Consider the following 20,019-nt stretch of genomic DNA (forward strand, 5'->3'; position numbering starts at 1 on the left):
ACAATATTTTCCATACAAAATGGCTGAAAATAGAAATCGAAGATATAGTGCAGTGGGAAGCAGACTACCCTTTACTAAATTAACACTATTGCATTGACAAACCCAATTTTTATTGCATTGGATTTTTTTCTAGCCAGTTTTGTATATGAATTTCAAAAAATTAACCATATTTTTTTAAAGCACAAATAACTTAGTGTAAATATTTTCAAAAGTTTTTACGTGACTGAATAACAAAAATAAAAATAAATTAATAAAACCAAGAAAAATAATTGCACAAAACTGTAGGTGACGAGAAAATTCTGATTGCATTTTTGGACTAAGCCTTAAAGTTATCAGACTCACATATTTTAGTTCTTGAAATCAATATTTTTACTATAACTGAAAATTCAAAAAAAAAAAAAAAATCAGAGTGAAAAATTCTGATTGCAGTTTTGAACGAAGCCTAAAAGTTACATCAGACTTGCATACTTTACTCTTTAAAATCAGTGTTTTGAATATAATTAAAGACAATTTAGCTAATGGACCTCAACTTGGGTCTTTGACATGCTTACTTCCGTATTTTTTATAAAATATTCCCTGTTTAATTGGATCCAAAGTTTTAGTAGCCCAGCAAGGTGTTAATTAGAACCTGCCTGTATCATTACCATGCTTTTGATCCATTTTCACTCAAACCGACAAAAACTACAACTTTTCTGTCAGACTAGAAACTGTTTTCACTTCGTTTTTTTCACCAACATCATCAACATTAGGACCTAACAGAAGGTTAATTTTTTTTAATCTGAAATACTTTGAGAGAGATAAAACAATTTCAGTGCAAAAATTATGTAGCCCAAACCGTGTATGTCCCAGATGCGCTAGTAGCTCCTTCTTGTGCACCAGATGTTTGCTTTAATGAGTAGGCTAGCTTTATAAAAAAAAAAAAAAAAAAAAAAAAAAAAAAAAAAATTTCACAAGCATTAATTAATTAAACTGAGCCCATCTAAAAAAAGAAAATTAAAAAAAAAATATCTGAAAAATTGTAATTTAACTGAACTACTTAATTTAACTACAACACATCTACAAAAAGAAAGAAAAAGACAATGCATAAACTGAAAAAAAAAGAAGAACATTTACACCTACAAAATCACAACAACAGTAATAAATTGTAGCCTACTGCAAGCCAGAAAACAGATAGACATATCAGACTAGAGATCTAACCATGGGTTAGATCTCTTTGTTTTTAAACACAATATCTGGGTCAGTTACGCTATATTTTTGAATCAATCTAGCGTAAGTGTCCATGGTGGTATGTGGTTAGTATTTTTGAATCAATCTGAGGTGCATATCCATAGTGGTATGTATTTTTGAATAAATCTGAGGTGCATGTCCATGATAATATATATTTTTTAAACAGCCTGAGGTTGGTGTCCATGTTGATATGTGGCGCAGATACTTGGCGAAAGAGAAGAAGGTGGAACTGACTTTTACATTACCAGTTTTAGCAAAAACCTTCCAAAAAGGCATTATAATCAGAATATGAGAAATTTTACTTATTAGGCACCTACTGCTTTTATTTCAATTATTATAATTAGTAAATAAATCAGGTACCTGTTTCTGTCTATCTTCTTTGGATCATTTCACTTACCCTCATTTTTTTTAATGATAGATAAAAGACAGAAAAACGATAACAAAGAATCATATACTTACTTTGAAAGAACTGTGTACTAAAGTTTCGTCTAAATCTATAACCATACATTTCTTTGGCGCATCTTGGGGTCTTATTGCTGGCAGTAAATATCTTCCATCCGGCATTCCACTAAAATGACATACTAACTTAACTAAATCTTAAAATTAAATACGAAAGCTGTGTATTTCTCATTTTTTTCTGAGGAGGGTCTTTTCTAAAATTATCAAAGGGGCTCACAGTCAACAAACATTTTTTTAGATCTCATAAAATCAACAACCTGAATTGGCATTTTTCTTATCTTTTCAAAGCCTTAAAACCATACATTTTTGAACAATCTTTCAAAAGAGAAACAGTTTCACAATTTTAACACATTCTGTGTAAGCTATATTGCATAGGCGCACACTCACTGTTGGGGCAGGGAGAGGGTTGTCAAAGAGGTTGTGAAGATATTCCAAGGGAATAAGGTGCCTCAAAAGGGACCTTTATGGCCCCTTTTGGTGCACTAATTATAGCGCACCATGCACTATAATTTTAGTGCATGGGAGATTGAGCCCCCATTTATTTCATTTATTTTTTATCTTTTCTTTTAAATAGAAATACAAGAAAAAGAGTAACTTACCATCCATTTTCCTCCTGTCTAAGGCTCTGGGCCACAGCTGTATTTCCTGATAATAAAGGGACTGCCCCATTGGCAGACTGTCCTGTTTGTACCCTTGTATCTGCAACAACTTTCTCTGCACTATTATTGCTTGGGTTATACTTTTGTCGAAAGCAGCAAATAAGGGATTGAAAAAAACCTCTTTTTGACTTCTTAACAGCAGTAGTAACTAAAATAAAATTAGAAATATTAAAGCACAAATATTAGGTCAATTCCATCAACATGAAAGTTACCCAAAATGCCAGAATTGCAAGTATATACTGAGTCATGTATGTAGACTTGTAGAAGCAAGCACATTTGAAAGCACTAGAGAATGTAATACCAATTTTATGCAGTGAGTCTGAATCACAGAGCTCAAAAGCAGACTTTACCTCAGAATGAACAACAATCTTTTGTAGCAGGCAATAAATTATTAAAAATATATTCAAGGGTGATCTTTATGACAATAATTTCAGTCAACATATTGCATATGTTGTCATCATCAAACATTTATTTCATCAATAGCAAGGTTAAAAGAATGTAAGTATGCACCTGACAAAGTTTTAATTACTAATTTTAGAATCATGAATAAAAACTAGGAAATGTTCCTTATACACAATTTTATTAAATTTACAAAAGGTTTTTCCACACATTCTGGAAATGTGAAGTCTTTCATGTAAATGAAAAAATGGATAATTATTAATGTGGGCCTCCAAATCCCTTTGTCCAGTTGTTCAAGGATACGGGGGGGGGGGCAATGGACTGAGCTGGGAATTTAATTTGATTACCTTTAAATTTGGAAGCTAGGCCTGTAAATACAGATGGGTTTCTTAACCAGTTATAAACTGTCTGTTAAAAACTGGTTCTGACTTTTTAGAAAATATTTATTTAGCAGAACATTTTTTTTCTTTCAGCAATAGCAGATGAACCACTTTCCTTATGTAGGAACTTGGTATTATTTGGTTTCTGAGCCCAAATATGAAGCAAATTATATCCTTTTTGTGTTGCTTAAATTTTTTTGTAATAGGCTTTCAGCAAAAACATCATGAACAATGAGACCACAATCTATTTGAGGCCTAATATAGGCTTAAAAATAGTAGCAAAGACTTCTAACCATAAACTCATACAGCAGATTGAAATTTTTATATTATTCTAATCTTCTGGTAACATTTTTCACTGTGTATTTGAACTTGGAATTCATAAAATAGTTTTGGTCTAAAATTAGGCCCTGGTAATTTATGTGATCAGCTTCATGGATAGCAATTTCATGTGATAGTCTTGCTAGAATAGCACTATGCTTGTGGTGAAATTGTATGACAGGGGGACTTAGTTAATAAAATGTATCAGAGGAAATTTTTCTAAAAACACAAGCAATTTTGCAGCTTAGATTAAGTAAGCTCAGATATATATCCTGTTGATGGTACAACTAGGTCATTAGCATATTATATATGTGTACAGAGTAGGTGCAGATCCTACAAGAAAAGTGAAAATGACAGGTAACTTGGGAACACATCCTGGGGGAGACCATTTATTATTTAAGTCTTATGGGGAAGATGCTGGATTGATATAAACAATAAATTATCTTTACTCAAAAAGATTTGATGGAAATTACAATTTCCAGGGTTAGAACAAGGTTTATTAATAGGATAATTAGGAGTTGGGTGTCAACACTTTGGTATGCTCCTTCAAGATTCAGAACTATTGCAATTCAAATTTCATTGTTACAAAAACTTTCATATATACACTTTGGTACAGTAAAAGCAACAGTTGATGAGTGGTGTTCCCAGAAACCAGTTTGAACATGAGATATCATGTTATATCTTTTTACAAAACATTAAAGACAATTGTAAGTCATATCCTCCATAGCCTTATGGACAGAAGTTATCATAATGGATATGTATGATGTAGTGTCTTGTTTGGGTTTATTATTTTTATCTTTTTTTATATAATGGAAAGAAGTCAAGAATAATTCCTTATGCTGGGGAAAAAAGATACATGCCATGCATGATTAATCATAGGCAGTACAATAGTGCTACCTAAGTAAAAAGTAATATGGGCACAATGTTTTTTTTTTTCCACTAAGGCACTTTGTATAGGAGTTGTTGTAGAAACTTAGGAAAGAGCTCATTCAATTGAAAATTCGTCTTAAAAAAGACAAAGGAAGTTCAGGTGAAGCTTTCAAAGAATGTTAAGGGGAGTGTTGAACTAAATTACAACTGACAAAAGCAAACTCCATTATTAGTAGCCATAACCTAGTTTGGCTTCATTTTCTCTCTGTTTCTAGTTGAAAAAGTACCTTTGATCTACTTGCCTGCTATAAGTAGTGTTGTAAATGGTAAAGTTGGTCAGGGTAAAATTGGGCATTTTACATATTTTACAATAATTTAAGTATTTTATGTATTTTACCAGTAGTTTAAATATTTTACTGACATATTTTATGACACCTTGTAGCTTTCACTTTGCAAAACCACCTGGAGGCTGGGAGAAACAGTTTTGAATATGATATTGTTATTGTGATTTTTACTGGATGCACAGCAGGGCAAAAGAAAGCAACAGAATTGTTAATTCTGCAGATTAACTTTGTTGTGAGGGATTTGTGACTGAGTGATAAATTGTTATCTGACTGTTATTTAAAAAATTATATATTCCCACGCATTCTGCCAATAAATCTCTCTTGTTTCAATCCCGTGTACATGTAAATTGAATCAACTGTGACAAAACAAGAACCAGAAAACAAGAGTGACGTTTGAAGTTTCTTTTTGCAAAATGGTTGTCCATAATTAAGCACTGTCAAATCACTGAGGTATTACCCTTGGCAAAAGATTACCAAAGGGATAAACCAGACTATAAATTAAATTGATAAAACCCTAGAGGAAGGGCACAACCTTTTTTAAGCCCACATCAATCAAAATCATTAAAATTTTCATTAAAAGCCAAAAAATGATAGACTTAAAAAAAGAAGGAAGTATCTTATTTTAACAATTTTACTAACCAGTCATTTTACAACACACTAGCTGTGTCACTGGGCCCTGACACAGTGACAAAATTTGATCATCCTCAACATGGAGCATGACAGATCCAGTATGGACCTTAATTTTGCTCTGAAGTGCAAATTAAGATAATTAAGCATATTAATTTATGTAAGTCTGCATTAAAAGAGCTAGCAGAACTTCTATTTGTGGAAAAGCAGTCCAGACAGCTGGAAGTGTCAGGACACTTGCCTCAGTTCCAAGATGCCATCATCACTCATGACTTAAAATGGGATTTTGTTAGCCACTGAGCTACATCATCTCAAATATAACTTCTGCTCACTCACTTTATTGTTGAAGCTGTATTAGTTGAGTTTGTGAAGAAACTGCAAAACTACAAGCAGTTCTTTCTCTCTGAGACTAGTCTTCTTGCTGAGATGACTGGCAGACCAAATGGAGGCCTGTAGGCAAGTCTGTATGGCCTGCAAGAGGTTATTGTAACAAATGTTCATCACCTCATTAGCCCCAACAGCTCCCAGAATGAAAGTGATCTGTGCAAGACAACTTTCATTATTTTTTCAGTGGATGAACTGAGAATCAAGAAACTAATCCTGCACAAATCATACAAATGAAAAGGAACTGACCAGATTCAGTTTAGTAGTGATGTCTCTAAATCTGATTGCATAAGAGGACAAAATTATATTACCTTAAATTACCTTAAATCGCACTTGCTAGCGAATGGACGAATCCCGTGTCCGCCAGCTTCAGTGATGATAGTTAATCATCATCTGTGGCGTCCCAAATGGTGCACCATGGTTTGTTGAGCCACTCCCTATCCACTGATGACTTGAATGCATCCACACTGGTAGAGGTTACTGTTTTTTCACTAAGGGAGTTCCACAAGCTGACAACTCTATTTGAGAAGAACTTGTTCCTTAGTCTGGTGTTGGCTCATTTCGGAAAAGCTTTAGAGAGTGACCAGAGTCTCTATTCGAATTTTCCAGTTGGAAATGGCCAGGAATGGTATCCTCAGCATCTAAAAGCTTGTATGATGTTATCACATTACCTTATTTGAAGCGATATATTGGAGATTGTATACTAATCTTAAAGGGACAGGATGGACAAGGGACATCATAGAGGTCTCTAAAACATTTCGTTGCCCTCCTCTGGACTGATTCTAGAGCTGCTTGGTCTGTCTTATTGATTGGGCATGCGATACACATTCCAAACTCTAGCCTTGGTCGAACTAGACCCTTGTATAGCTTGGTCATAACAGTTGGAGATCTGCTAGTGAACGTTCTTTTGATTAAGCCAAGAGTCTGATTAGCCTTCGCAATAGTCGCTTGTGCATGAATATGAAATTTCAATTCGTCGTCTACCAAGACACCAAGATCTCTCTCCGCGTGGCTGCTGGAAATGGCATTTCGGGACCCATCCCTACAATCCATATGGTACTGAGTGTGTGGGTTTTTCTTCCCAAGGTGGAGAGTCTTGCATTTTGATGCGTCGAATTCAGGCCTCCAAATATTAGTCCAGTGAGTGAATGTATCGAGGTCCAGTTGGATCGACTTAATATTCTCTACTGCGTCTGCATGACGAATAAGTTTCAACTCATCAGAGTGGAGGCTTACTTTGTTGTTTAGGATTTTTGGCACTTCATTTATGTATATATTAAATAAAGTCAGACCCAAAACTGTGCCCTGGTGGACACTATTTCCAGCAGCGGCCACCTTAGAGAAAAACATCCCTCCATCCTCGCCAAATTCTTTAACCGTCTATTTCCTATCTGTTAAGAACTGCATCACCCACTCAACCACACCACCACTCACCCCAATAGCTTGGAGCTTGATTCAAAGTCTTTTATGGCAGACTTTGTCAAACGCCTTTGTCAAATCAAGTAGTATGATATCAACTGGGAGCCCCTGGTCTAGAAGATCGGTGATATAATTATAAGAATCAATCAAGTTTGTTTCAACCAACCGACCAGACATAAAGCCATGTTGAAATTATAAGAATAATTTATTGGTTGTCAAGTGTTTCAGGTTTGCAGTGTTAACCATTGCTTCTAGTAGCTTCCCAACTGCCGAGGTGATACTTATTGGCTGTTAATTACTTGCATTCACTTTGCTACCACCCTTATGCATGGGGGTTATGTGGGCCGGGAGCCAATCCTGCGAGATACACTTTTCATCAAGGGATTTCTGAAAAAGGTTTATGCACAGCAAGCATATGATTAATCTATGCTAGCATATGAAGAGCTTTATGCACAGCAAGCCAATGGCAAAGGAGATTTAGTCATAAGAGGTAATAAAATTGTTTAAAAAACGTGATCGCAGCAATAGTCTAAAAGTTGTCTTTAGTAATATAGATTGTTTAATGTCAAAATTCCATGAGATAAAATATGCCCTCTTGACAGAAAAACCAGATGTTTATGCTTTTTGCAAGATAAAACCTTCACAAGAAATAACGCATTTTTTAGGCTTGCAAAAACAATTTTCGAAGAAGAAGGGTACCTTATAAGAAAATCCAAATATATTTTCTTGTAATTATTATTGCTTCTAATCAGCAGTTGTACCAAATCTATCGTGTTCAAGTTTTCCTCTGAGATAAATCGTTGTTGTTATTATCTTCGTCGTATTATCCAGATATATTTGTATCATGTATTTTCTCTTCTTTTTTTGTCTTTATATTTATGCTTAAAGATTTGTACAAAATGCCCTGCTTATTATCCCTCCAAAAAAAAACGTCCCCCCAGATCCCAAATCAAATTCCATAGTGAATGATACCCATCCTGGCTGGTCAAGCACATTATCTGAAAGTTCTAATGATAGCTCCAATTCGGAGAATAGGACAATGATAACTGTAGGTCCTAATGCAACCATAAATGATGATAATGGGTTTCAAGAGGTCCTCTCTAGAAGCTCTAAAAAACGGAAAAAAATCTCCCCAATTAAAAGCATTTCCCCTCTCCCTGCCCAAGATCCTCCCTCCAAAAACTTAGGAATTTACCTTCAAATTACTCCCACTACCCCCTTTGAAATAAAAATGATCACTGCAATAAGAGTTGCAATTTTTAAATTGCTAAAATCAATGTTCTCTCTTAACATTAACCGTGATGGATCTCTGCTAATAGCTGTAGAAGATCAGAAATCAGCGGATAAAGTAATTAACCTTAAATCCCTTCTTAATATCCCCATTATTGCATCTAATTGGAACCCAAAACAATCACCAACAAAATTTGTAGTTTTTAATGTTCCCCCAGAAATATCTACTCAGGAGTTAAAAGAAGGCCTCTCAGATAGGGCCGGAAATACAATCCCAGTTGAGGATGTTACCCAACTTGGAAAACCTAACTCTACTGGCCTAAAAACTAGTAGATCCTTCTTATTCACACAAAAAGGATAAAATTGATATCCCAGAAAAATTATTCCTATTTGGGCAAATCAAACCACACAAGGAATACAAACCTAAGCCTATTCAGTGTCAGAAGTGTTTCAAACTGGGACACACGACAAACAGATGCAATGAAATTCTCCAAGAGTGTAGTAATTGTAAATCTTTCCATCCTAAAGAGCTGACAACTTGCAAAAACACCCAGCCTACATGCATCAATTGCAAATGCCCACATGAATCTACAAATAAATCATTATGCCCTGCATACAAGAAAAGAGCTCTAACACTCCAAATATCAACAGAGAAGGCCATCCCATTCCCCTTTGCAGCAATGGAAGCAAATGCTGCCCAACAATACCAAATAAAGCCTGTAATGAAACCAACCAAAACCCCCAAGTCAAATGCCCCAAATGCATCAAGCACCCTATACAAAACAATATCTTCTAAGCCCCCTAGCTCAAATCCCTATCAGAAGGAATCACCAAGCCAGCAAGCCTCGTTTTCCGGTGAGATGAGGCCAGCCTGGCCCTTCCTCCCTAGAAGAAACAAACCAGAAACACTACCAGGAATCAATCCTTTAACCAACAAACAGGATGCACTACCGAAAATGCAATCCCCAAATATATGCTTATTCATTCTAAACTGTAATGCAGTCCAGGTCATGAACATACATCAACTACAGAAAACAAAAATTATTGCAGAATTGGCAAAAATCTACATCCCAGATGATATGCTCATTCAAGCAAAAAAAGATCTTGCTTTACTTTTAACAAAGCTGAGCATTGATACACAGCCATATGAAGAATAAATCAACAGCACAACATATATCAATACTCCAATGGAATGTAAGATCACTCACAGAAAATAAGCTAAATGAACTAATATCATTTATGAATAATAATTCCATTAATATTGCTTGCCTCCAGGAAACTCATTTAACCCAAAATCAACAAATTAAGTCTCTGGGATATACTATCCTGAGAAAGGATAGATCTTCAGAGAGAAAAGGAGGTGGTGTAGCTTTATTAGTTAATAATAATATAAAATTTTATGGCATCAAATTTCCAGATTTTGAAAATGATGTTGATGTAATTGGTATAAGTGTTTGGCTGAATAATTTAAAAACCTACATAATAAGCTTTTATAACCCTAATGGCCAAACTACAGATGCCAAGGATTTCTTTAATTATATACATAATTCTAATATGTTAAATAATATTATTATTTGTGGTGATTTCAATGCCCACAGCCTTTTGTGGGGGAATAAACCAGCAAATAAAGCTGGTAAATTTATTGAGCATATGACTTCAAATAATAATGAATTAGCTGTTGCTACCCCTCCAAACCTGAATACATATTTTAACCCCAAAAGTGGCAAATTCCCCACAATTGACCTACGAATTATGTCTTTAAATTTGTTGAACAAAATTTACAAAAATAAAACTGATAGTCTATGTACAGACCACTTTGCTATAGTTTGCTACCTTAAGGAACCTACTGAAACTTCATCTCATACCTCCAAATATATCAACACTAAAGCAAATTGGTCTATTTTCCAAAATAAGCTAAATGATGAAATTACAAGTTTCACCCAAAGTTCATGCATTTCTAACACAACATTTGACACACATGCTGAAGCATTGACATCTTTACTAATAAATACAGCTAATGATGCTATCCCCAGGACAACACCTAAGAAAAAATTCCCTAAACAAATTCCTAAAGGATGGTGGACAAATGAGTGCCTAAATAAATGGAGGATAAAAAAGGCAGCTAGGACAGAATTCATAAAAAAACCATCACCTACTAAATATTTAAAAAAATTACAAGAAGAATCTAATCTAAAAAGGACTATAATAGATGCTAAATATAAATACTGGAATAATTTTGCAAATAATCTCTCCAGAGAAACGCATGAGCCAATTATACATAAAGTCATAAGCCACATATGTGGGAAAAAGACTTCTCCCAACCCACTCCTGTATGAGCTTTTACATAATAATACCCATTATGACAACGATATTGAAAAGGCTAACCTATTTGCAACTCTTTTTGTTAATAAGCTAACATCAAATAATCAAAGCAAACTGTCCACAATTTCTATGAACCCTAGTTACCAATCACGCCCAGGATCCGAGTACATAACTAATCGATTTTCAATCCAGGAATTGAATAATGCAATACATCATATTAGGTCCAAAACTAGCAGCAGCTATGACAATATACACCCCACATGGATAAAGAATCTCACACCTTCATACAAAAACAAACTGATAAATTGTTATAATCATGCTTGGGCATCTTCTATGTTCCCCAATATATGGAAATGTTTGTCCCTCCTACCAATCCTAAAGAAAAATAAACCAAAAGATAACTCTGAGTCTTATAGGCCCATAATGATTACAACTGTGATAGGGAAAATAATGGAGAAAATGATTTATCACAGACTCCTCTGGTTTGTTGAGAAAAATAACATGATCCCACACACTCAAACTGGATTCAGGAAATACCACTCCTCAACAGATGCTTTCATTTTGCTAACAAATGCAATAAATGAATCTGTCTCAAAAAATAATATCCTAGAATCTGTCTCAAAATCTAGGCAGCTTTCCTAGATTTTGAAGGAGCATATGACAATACGAACCACCAAATCCTTTTAAATAAACTTGCAAACGTTGGAGTACATCCTAAGCTAGTATCCCTTATTAAATCCTTCATAGAAGTGCAAAGTTTCATTGATTGTGTTGGAACAGCCTCTTCACCCCAAAAGACAATATCCAAAGGCCTACCTCAGGGAGGAATCCTCAGTTGCCTCCTATTTGCCCTATATCTCTGGGACATGAGCCTACCCCACACGAATCTACAATATGCTGATGATCTGGTGCTATGGTCATCTGGCAACACCTTTCAGATAGCACAGTCAAATCTGCAAAAGTAACTTTTCCAGTTTGAAAAATTCTCTCAACATTCAGATTTACCCATTACACCCACCAAGTCAAAAATAATCCAATTTCACCGGAAGCGAAACCATATTAATGCAAAACTAACTCTAAATAAAACAATTATTCCAGAAGATAATAATATTAATTACCTAGGTCTCATGCTTGACCAAAAACTCAATTTTCACCTCCACATTTCAAACACAATAAAAAAATACTATAGAAAAGCAAATATACTAAAAAGACTTCTTTCCACACCCTGGGGTTGTAAGGAGAAAACCTTATTCCAGTTTTATAAATCATATATAAGACCCTATATTGACTACGGGCTCTATCGTCTATGGTGCATGTGCAAAGACCCAGATGCAAAAAAATTGAAACAACACAAAATGATATAATACGTCTCATATTTGGTCTTAGGAAACCCACAAGCACCAAGTTTCTGCTTATGGAAAGTGGATTAACAACAATAATGGAGAGACGTAGCTTTCTCTTGATAAAACATCTTACATAAATTGAATCAAATAGCTCACACACATTACATAATTGGTTAAGAAATCCAGCCATGTATAGAGGTATTGCAGATGAGTATGCCAATATTCAAAAGAAGTTCCCTGTACCAGCAAAGTCTATTGCACCTACTTTCCCCCAATCCCCTCCATGGAATTGGTCATTTCCCATAATAAATACTGAATTTTCAAAATGGAATAAAGATTTAACCCCCATTGCTTTTGTTCAGAATAAATTTGCAGAACTTAATACAATTACCTATAAAAATCACTTCCAAATATTTGTTGATGGGTCAAAAATGAATGAGAAGGTTGCAAGTGGTGTTTTCCTTCCTCACCTGAAAATTGCAATGGGCAAGAGACTATTTAATAATTTATGTATAATGTCTGCTGAGTTAAATTCCATGATAATGGAATTAGAACACCTTAAGCAAAACGAATTTTTGATTGAAAATTCCAATAATATTATCATATATTCCGACTCTTTATCAAGCCTTGAGTTGATGGCCTCAGCTCCTCAATATAAGTTGGACATTGACACTTATCATTGTCTCAGTATTATTGATAATCTTGCTTCAAGTGGCATAAAAACTTACTTTCAGTACATTAATATCCACTCTGTCATAAGTTTTAATAATCATGTTGATGAAATATAAAAAAATTATATAAAAATTGACAAGACACGTGTGAGACCAAACACAATTAGAGATATTTACCGATGGAGGCTATCAGATATTAATTTTAATAAGATTAATCCTATCCTTTCCCCCTTTCCCAATAAGTATCTTTCTAAAATTTATCATAGAATTCGTTCTGGAACAAATGGACTAAATTTCCTTGCATTCTCATATAAGCTTTCTAATTCAAGTGGTTCAATTCCCCTGTCCCCTCTTTGCAGGCATTGTAATATGAATAATGAAACAATTGACCATTGCCTATTTGAATGTAATATGCTGACGTCTGCACAACATACCTTGCTTTCTAAACTGTTAAAATACTTCAAACACCACAAAATCCCACTATCAGCCAAGAGCCTAGCCAACTATAACTGCACATAGAGCATAGAAATCGACATCTATCATCTTATATTTGAACTCCTAGAGTCGAAAGATCTGCTGAAAGATATCTGAATATATCTAATAAATATTAGGCAATCAAGCCAGTAGCTCTGTAGCCCACAGAGTGAAGCAAAAGGAAAAGGGCTAAATAGTTTTTACTGAAAAGCCCGCCTGCTGTTAAATAGAAGAAGGAAGAAGAAACCTAAGTGGACAAAAACCCCTCTTGAAGATGTTCAGATCCAGATCCCTGTTTACACTTTGGACGCCAAATTATACAATGTAGGAGGAAGAGGAATAGCTATATATATTTGAAGTTCCCTTGAGGTAGAAAACATTGATATTAGTTCAAAGTATGAGCCATATGTTGAACAAGTGTGGATTTTAGTTCTCTTACCTTCTGGGCCCTTTCACATAGGTTGCATGTGTAGAAGTCCCAGTTCTCCTGATCAATTGATAATAAAATGAAGAATCAAGGCAATATGATTATTGCTGGTGACTTCAAACTCCTACATATTCATTGGGTCAATCGATCTGGATTCTAAGAAAACAGTTCAATAAAACCATTTTTAGAATGTCTATTAATCACTCCATGTATCAGGCAGTTAGCTTCCCAACTAGATATAGAGAAGGCCAAAACCCTTCATTACTTTATCTTCTGCTAAGAAAGGACCAAGAATCTATACTGAGTACCCCTTACTACCATATGGAGCAAGTGATCACATTGCCATAGGTTGCAGTATTAGACTGTATCCACATAGATTAAAATTTAAGGAACATGTGTATACTGATTATAGTCTAATTTGTCCTGAATTGGATTAATGTGATTGGTCCTTTATTGAATGTATGCATGTAGAAGAGTCATGGTCAACTATGAAAAGAATATTATTGGGAGCTATTTAAAATCACTCTTATGTAAATTGGAAAGGAAACCAAAACCCTCCCATATATTAAAATTGAAATCAAAAAGGCCAGGAACAGAAGTAATAATTTATTTAACGAGAGCTTTTAGAGTCGTAGATAAAAATTACGAACTAGTTATCGCTATCATTTACAAAACTAGCCGTAAAGCATTTTCTTATAGGCACTGGTATAAAACAGCCCAAATGAATTGTTAAATCGATTAGTTCTGCAAGGCACTGACACTAGAAAATGTTGGTGCATGGGGCTAGCAAGGAGAAATTGCCTGAAATGCATTATCAACTGAAACCTGCAATCTCTAAGAGTTTCAATCGTTAAAGACTCAAAAGCAGACTTATAATCTACAAATTTTTCCCCAAGGATGATTTTAACTGCTCTTTTTTGGACTCCTTCCACAGCATCACTTAGATATTCAATTTTATGAATCTGAGGCCCCCAAACAGCACATGTATATTCTAAAATGGGATGTATGTATGTTAGATATGCCACTTTCAGCTGTTTTACTGGGAAACCCACGCAGTGCATTGAAATCAAAGAATGTAGTGCACAGTTGCCTTTCTGGGCTAGCCCTTGAACATGAGAATTAAATGAGCAATCAGTGCTGAAATTAACTCCCAGAACTGCAGCTGATCATACAAGCGGAAACCAGGGAACTGAACAAACAAGATCTTGTTTCAGCAGATTAAATCTTATAATTTTGGTTTTGCTTTAATTGATCTGCCAACTATTTTTACTAAATTCTCCCTTGAATTCTGTTAAAAGATCAGGGCTGAATTGGGGCATAGCTTTGGTTGTATCTAATGTAAACATAAGAAGCACAGATATTTTGTCTACATATTTCAATCAGTCATCCATGTTGTCCCTAACATAATTAATCACTGCAAGGAAAAGTGGAGCAGCTAATTTGGTCCCTTGAGGGGCTCCACATGTAATGTCTTCCCAGTCAGAGTCAAGATTCCAGGAAAGAGGGCATAGACTCACTGGTACTGGGAATGTAGGAAATCAATAACAAAAGTAAGATATGTTTACATGCACCCATTCTTTTGAGACTTGTTGCAGCTACAAGGTGCTTAATCAAAACAAATGCTTTCCTGTAATCAGCAAGTAGCAAATCAACGAAAGCGTCTCCAGGTTCGAGTCATTGTACGATCAGGTCATAAAGCTTAACTAAATACACTGTGGTGCTACACCCTTTTAAACAACCATATTGGTACAGGTTAAGTGAATCTACAACTTGCAACATAAGTTCATAGTAAACAAAGGACTCAGTGACTTTGGCAAGGTTCAGAATGATTGAAATGGGTCTTAACTGATCACAGCTTTTTGGATGCTTGACCTTTGGAATGACACGTACATAAGCTTTTCTCCAAGGCTGGGGGAATGACTGATAATTGGAGCACTGATTAATGACCAAAGTTAGAAGTTTTGCAAGAAATATAGCACATTCATGCAAAAGTTTTACTGGCAATTTGCCAGGAGAGGAAGCACAGTTTTTTGCAGTTTCTGTATCTCCCTGTAAACTTTGTATTCAGAAACTTGCTTGATTTCGTCACATTGCAGTCTTCTATCAGAGTATTCAACTCAACTTCACTCAATGATGGATTGTGGTACAGATTTTGATAAAGAAAGAATTGACTTCTTGTGCTGATATCAAAGTCACATCTGTTTTCAATCAAAGTCAGCATATGTAGCTCACTACCACTGTATATAGATAATATAACAGTAAGATTATGGCTGATGATTTTTGGCACTTCATTCTTGGCACATATAAACAGCTCCTCCCATTTACTCTGACATTAGAGGGTCAGTATGTATTTGTCAGTCACTGAAAAATGGTGCGAATTTGTATTATTCATAATTGCAAAAGCAGAAAGAAACTTGGCAAGCCAGATTTTTTTTGTGAACACATGCATATTATGAAGTAAAATTTAAGAATCAGGAAATCAAGAGACATATCTATCAAGGAAAATCAACTAGCAAGTAATTATTTTAGTTTTAGTAGTTTAAATATTTGATTATTTCTTTTTTTGAACAAAGGGACAACATTTTTAAAAATTGTGTTTGATTATCTCTGTAATGAGCTCCTCAGTGCTACAGACAATAAAAATCAAACCAACATCAATAAACACATGTGAAAAAAGGAAGTGACTATATTTAAATTAGCTGCAAGTCTGCATTAATGCCCACCACATAATTTTCCTTTGAGAAAAAATTGATAAAATAAATATCAATGCAAAGCCCCTAATTTCATAATCAAATGTCATCAAATTATAGCATTGTTCAAATAAAACTTATTTTTAACTTGATTATTGATGTAAATTCATTCTTTGTTTTTCTTTACATTCTTAAACCAATATTATATTTACCTATTACATTATTACAGCCCACTGTATACATTTATATGCAGTGTTACAGCCATATCAATTATTCTCTTTTCCTTTTTTATTCTTTAATAATAATTTCTGGTAATTTTGAGTTTGAGTTATTGTAGGCTTCTATTTCTACTGATCTTAAGTTTAATATGGTCTTATATATATGTTTTTACACACACACACATATATATATATATATATATATATATATATATATATATATATATATATATATATATATATATATATATATATATATATATATTAGCCTGGAACTTGTATTTTGGCAGAAACTTTCTCAAAATGCATTTGAAACCAACTCAAGACTTCAAAACATACTTGTAATTTCTAAAAACATCTAATAAATTAATTTAAAATTAGATTCTTTAAAATTTAGTGTTACAATGCTGAAGCCAAGTTTCTTGTTCAAGAGAAATCTGACTTGTCTACCTCTGAAAAAATCAAATGCTGCTTATGTTTATAGTTGTTCAAATGTTCTTGATAGAACATTCTTGATAAAACAATGGTTGAGATAGGGAAAGATCATATTGTCTATTATTTATTATTTGAAAAAAACAACGTTTTCTAAAGAGTTAAAGAGGCTGAGTCACAAGTTCGAACCTTAAAACGTACCGGGATTAGGAGGTACAGTTGGGGGAGGGGGCTGCCGCCCCCCAACCCCCGCTTTTGCAGCCTCTTTTGTTAAGATTTTTATTTTGGGGGTCTACTGCCCCTCTCAACCCCTGCTTTTTCCCTTGCAAAGAAATGCTTTGCAACACAAACGAAGTCTGCTTGAACAGGAAAGCCAAAGTACTGAAACAGGACTCAGCATAAACAAGCAGTTTAGGCCCAGCTAGATTCGGCATCGTCTGCTTTTTCGTCACAAGCAATCACACTAAATCCATAACTATGCCTTGTACAGAGTGAAGCTTGTAGTAACAACTGTATCAGACTGAGTTGTCATTGCCAAATTCTCTGAAGATTTTTAAGGTTCGAACTTGTGACTCAGCCTCTTTAACTCTTTAGAACACGTAGTTTTTTTCAAATAATTTCTGCACAGTTTTGTACAGTTTATTACTTATTATTGCTTGACTAACTGCTAGCTGATCGTGTCAGGAGTTAAAGTTACCCCCGCTTTTGAAGATTCTTTTGTTAAGGCTTTTAATTCCTGATTACTCAAATCAAATGCACAGAAAGATTTTCTTTTTTCAACTTTTCTTCAAGCATGCAGGTATACGGCATGTTATCAAAGCAGTGGAGACTTACATGTAAGCTGAAGGCCAACTGTGATATTCTTCTGGAGACACCTGTTGAGCCGTAGGATTTAATAGATTGGATTTAAAAAAGAAACTGAGTTTCTCTGTTAAACTTTAAATTTAAGAGATACTACTTTAAATTCAATATATACAAAATTTACTCTGACAGGGAATCGAACCCGGGTCTTCCACATGACAGACGGGAATAGTGACCACTCTACCGTCAGAGTACTCTTCTTAAATTATTTTTAGTCTCTGCAATCTATTTTTGACGCAAGCAAATACAAAGTAAGATTTTCGTTTTTCAACAAAAAAAACTTCTGGGAGATAGCTGGAATTTTTGGAAGCTTGCAGTCGGTCTTGTCAGGTTAAGAGGACTATTTTGATCTAATTTAATAATGAAATACTATGCCTTTAGGAATTACAAAAATTAACATGGGCTCTTATAGGAAAACAAGGTTTTTTGTAAATGTAAATTTGGGGAAAAATTTTTTCGGTCTGAAAATATCAAAAGGCCCTAGATCGAATTCCGCTTCGAATGAGTCCTCATTCACCCGGATCCGTTGCCCACTGTGGCCTGTAGGTATGACTGATAAAAAAAAACAACCTGATATTTGGTATTTGGAAAACAAGGAAGGAGTGATCGGACGGAGCTGAAATTTCGAGGATAAGCTCCCAGGCCCTAGGAAAGCGTATTCTTTAAATTTCAGCCCGATCGGACGGCGTTAAAGGGGGGTTGTGGTTGGAGTTTCAAAATTTAACATGGGCTCTTATAGGAAAACGAGGTTTTTCGTAAATGTAAATTTGGGGGATAATTTTTTTGGTCTGAAAATCTCCCACTTCCTAACAGGTCGAATTCTGCTTCGAATGAGCCCTCATTTACCCGGATCCGTTGCCAACTTTTGCCTGTAGGCGTGGCTAAAAAAAAAAAAAAATTGATGAACATTAAGTGGCTATACTTAGTTTTTGGAAAACAGGGAAGGAGTGATCAGATTGAGCTAAAATTTTGAGGATAAGCTCCCAGGCCCTAGGAAAGCTTATCCTCTAAATTTCAGCCCGATCGGACAACGTTAAAGGGGGGCTGTGGTGGGAGGGTCGAAACTTCCGGCCCACTTTCCCCCATGAAGATAAAGTCGGAGGGGGGTGAAATTTTGAATGTTTCTTAGTTTGAGCTTAGGCTAAAAAATGCGATCACTGCCGTCTCTCTGTAACTGCTAGGATCGGAAATCGCTTAACATTGTGGTGGGTCACCTCTTTAAAGAGGCACAAGTGTGCCTCCTTGATATTCAGTACTCACTACTAACAAATTTTCTGATCATCTTTTTGACTGCCAAATGCCACTTATGCAAATCACCATCAAGCAGGAGGGCAATTTTCTCAATAACATACTTCTTTTTAGCATGTCTACTGACACCAACAATGCAGTTCCTGTAACTTTTTTGCAGCCGAAATACACCCCCAACTGAGTAGTCGGCATCTAAGTTTGATCAATAACTTCAGGTTTTCTGTGATCCACGGCTTGTCAGATTCAAAAACTGGCACTACTTTAGTTGGGAAAAATTGATGGAACTTTTCAAGCAGCAGGGAGTTGAGTGTTTCAACCTTAAGGTTCAAGTCAGTGATTGAGCATATTTCTTCAAATGAGTAATTACCAATCTACTGACCAAAGGCACATATATAGTCCCAATTTAGTGGACAAACAGTCACTTTGCTTCTTTTTGGTTATGGCATGTTGTTCTTCGCTTGTAACAGGATTACAAAATGATCAGTGGTTTGTAATTGGCCCATTGAGAGGGGAGGATGGTAAAGTTCATTGAGATTGGTAAATATCTGGTCTAAGGTACTGCCACTTTCATGGCTGGGAATGTTCACTACTTTTATCAGATCAAGCGCATTGGATAACCACTATTTGTTGGCTTGGTTGAAGTTGCCTCCAACAATAAATGCAAGAGCTGCATATGTATGTCAAAACTTATCAAGGCAGGATTGCAAGTAAATCACAAGCTCCTTTCTGTTTTTGGCCCTTTTAGGGTAATAGACAGATTTCACTATCAGACATGAAAACTTCTTTGGCAGTTAAGAAGGCTTACATTCAGCCCAAAATCCTTCATGGCAAGAGTCACTGGGGGCACTTAGCAGTTTGAATGGGAGGTCATTACGAAAATACAGGCAAATACCACCTCCTCTGCGATTTAGGCCTCTATCATGGCAGGTGTTAAAAAACAAGTGTAGCCTTTGATATATCCAGTATTGTTTGTGATATCCCAATATTCAGTCATGATTGCTATAGGTACACTGGATT

General features: G+C 35.2%; 1 protein-coding gene across 1 annotated transcript in view; it reads right to left on the minus strand.

The window, feature by feature from the left end:
- LOC148946659 (carboxy-terminal domain RNA polymerase II polypeptide A small phosphatase 1-like) overlaps nt 1-20,019 on the minus strand; it is a 46,547-nt gene that overhangs the window by 16,318 nt on the left and 10,210 nt on the right. Inside the window, exons 2-3 of the mRNA XM_089097078.1 lie at nt 2,286-2,493; nt 1,687-1,795 (exon numbers count right to left, since the gene is read on the minus strand). Coding sequence (XP_088953204.1) covers nt 1,687-1,795; nt 2,286-2,493 — 317 coding nt within the window. The remainder of the gene's footprint in view (nt 1-1,686; nt 1,796-2,285; nt 2,494-20,019) is intronic.

Source organism: Artemia sp. Qi Xiang Cuo, chromosome 11, assembly GCF_049724085.1.
Source record: "Artemia sp. Qi Xiang Cuo chromosome 11, ASM4972408v1, whole genome shotgun sequence".
NCBI classification, from domain to species: domain Eukaryota; kingdom Metazoa; phylum Arthropoda; class Branchiopoda; order Anostraca; family Artemiidae; genus Artemia; species Artemia sp. Qi Xiang Cuo.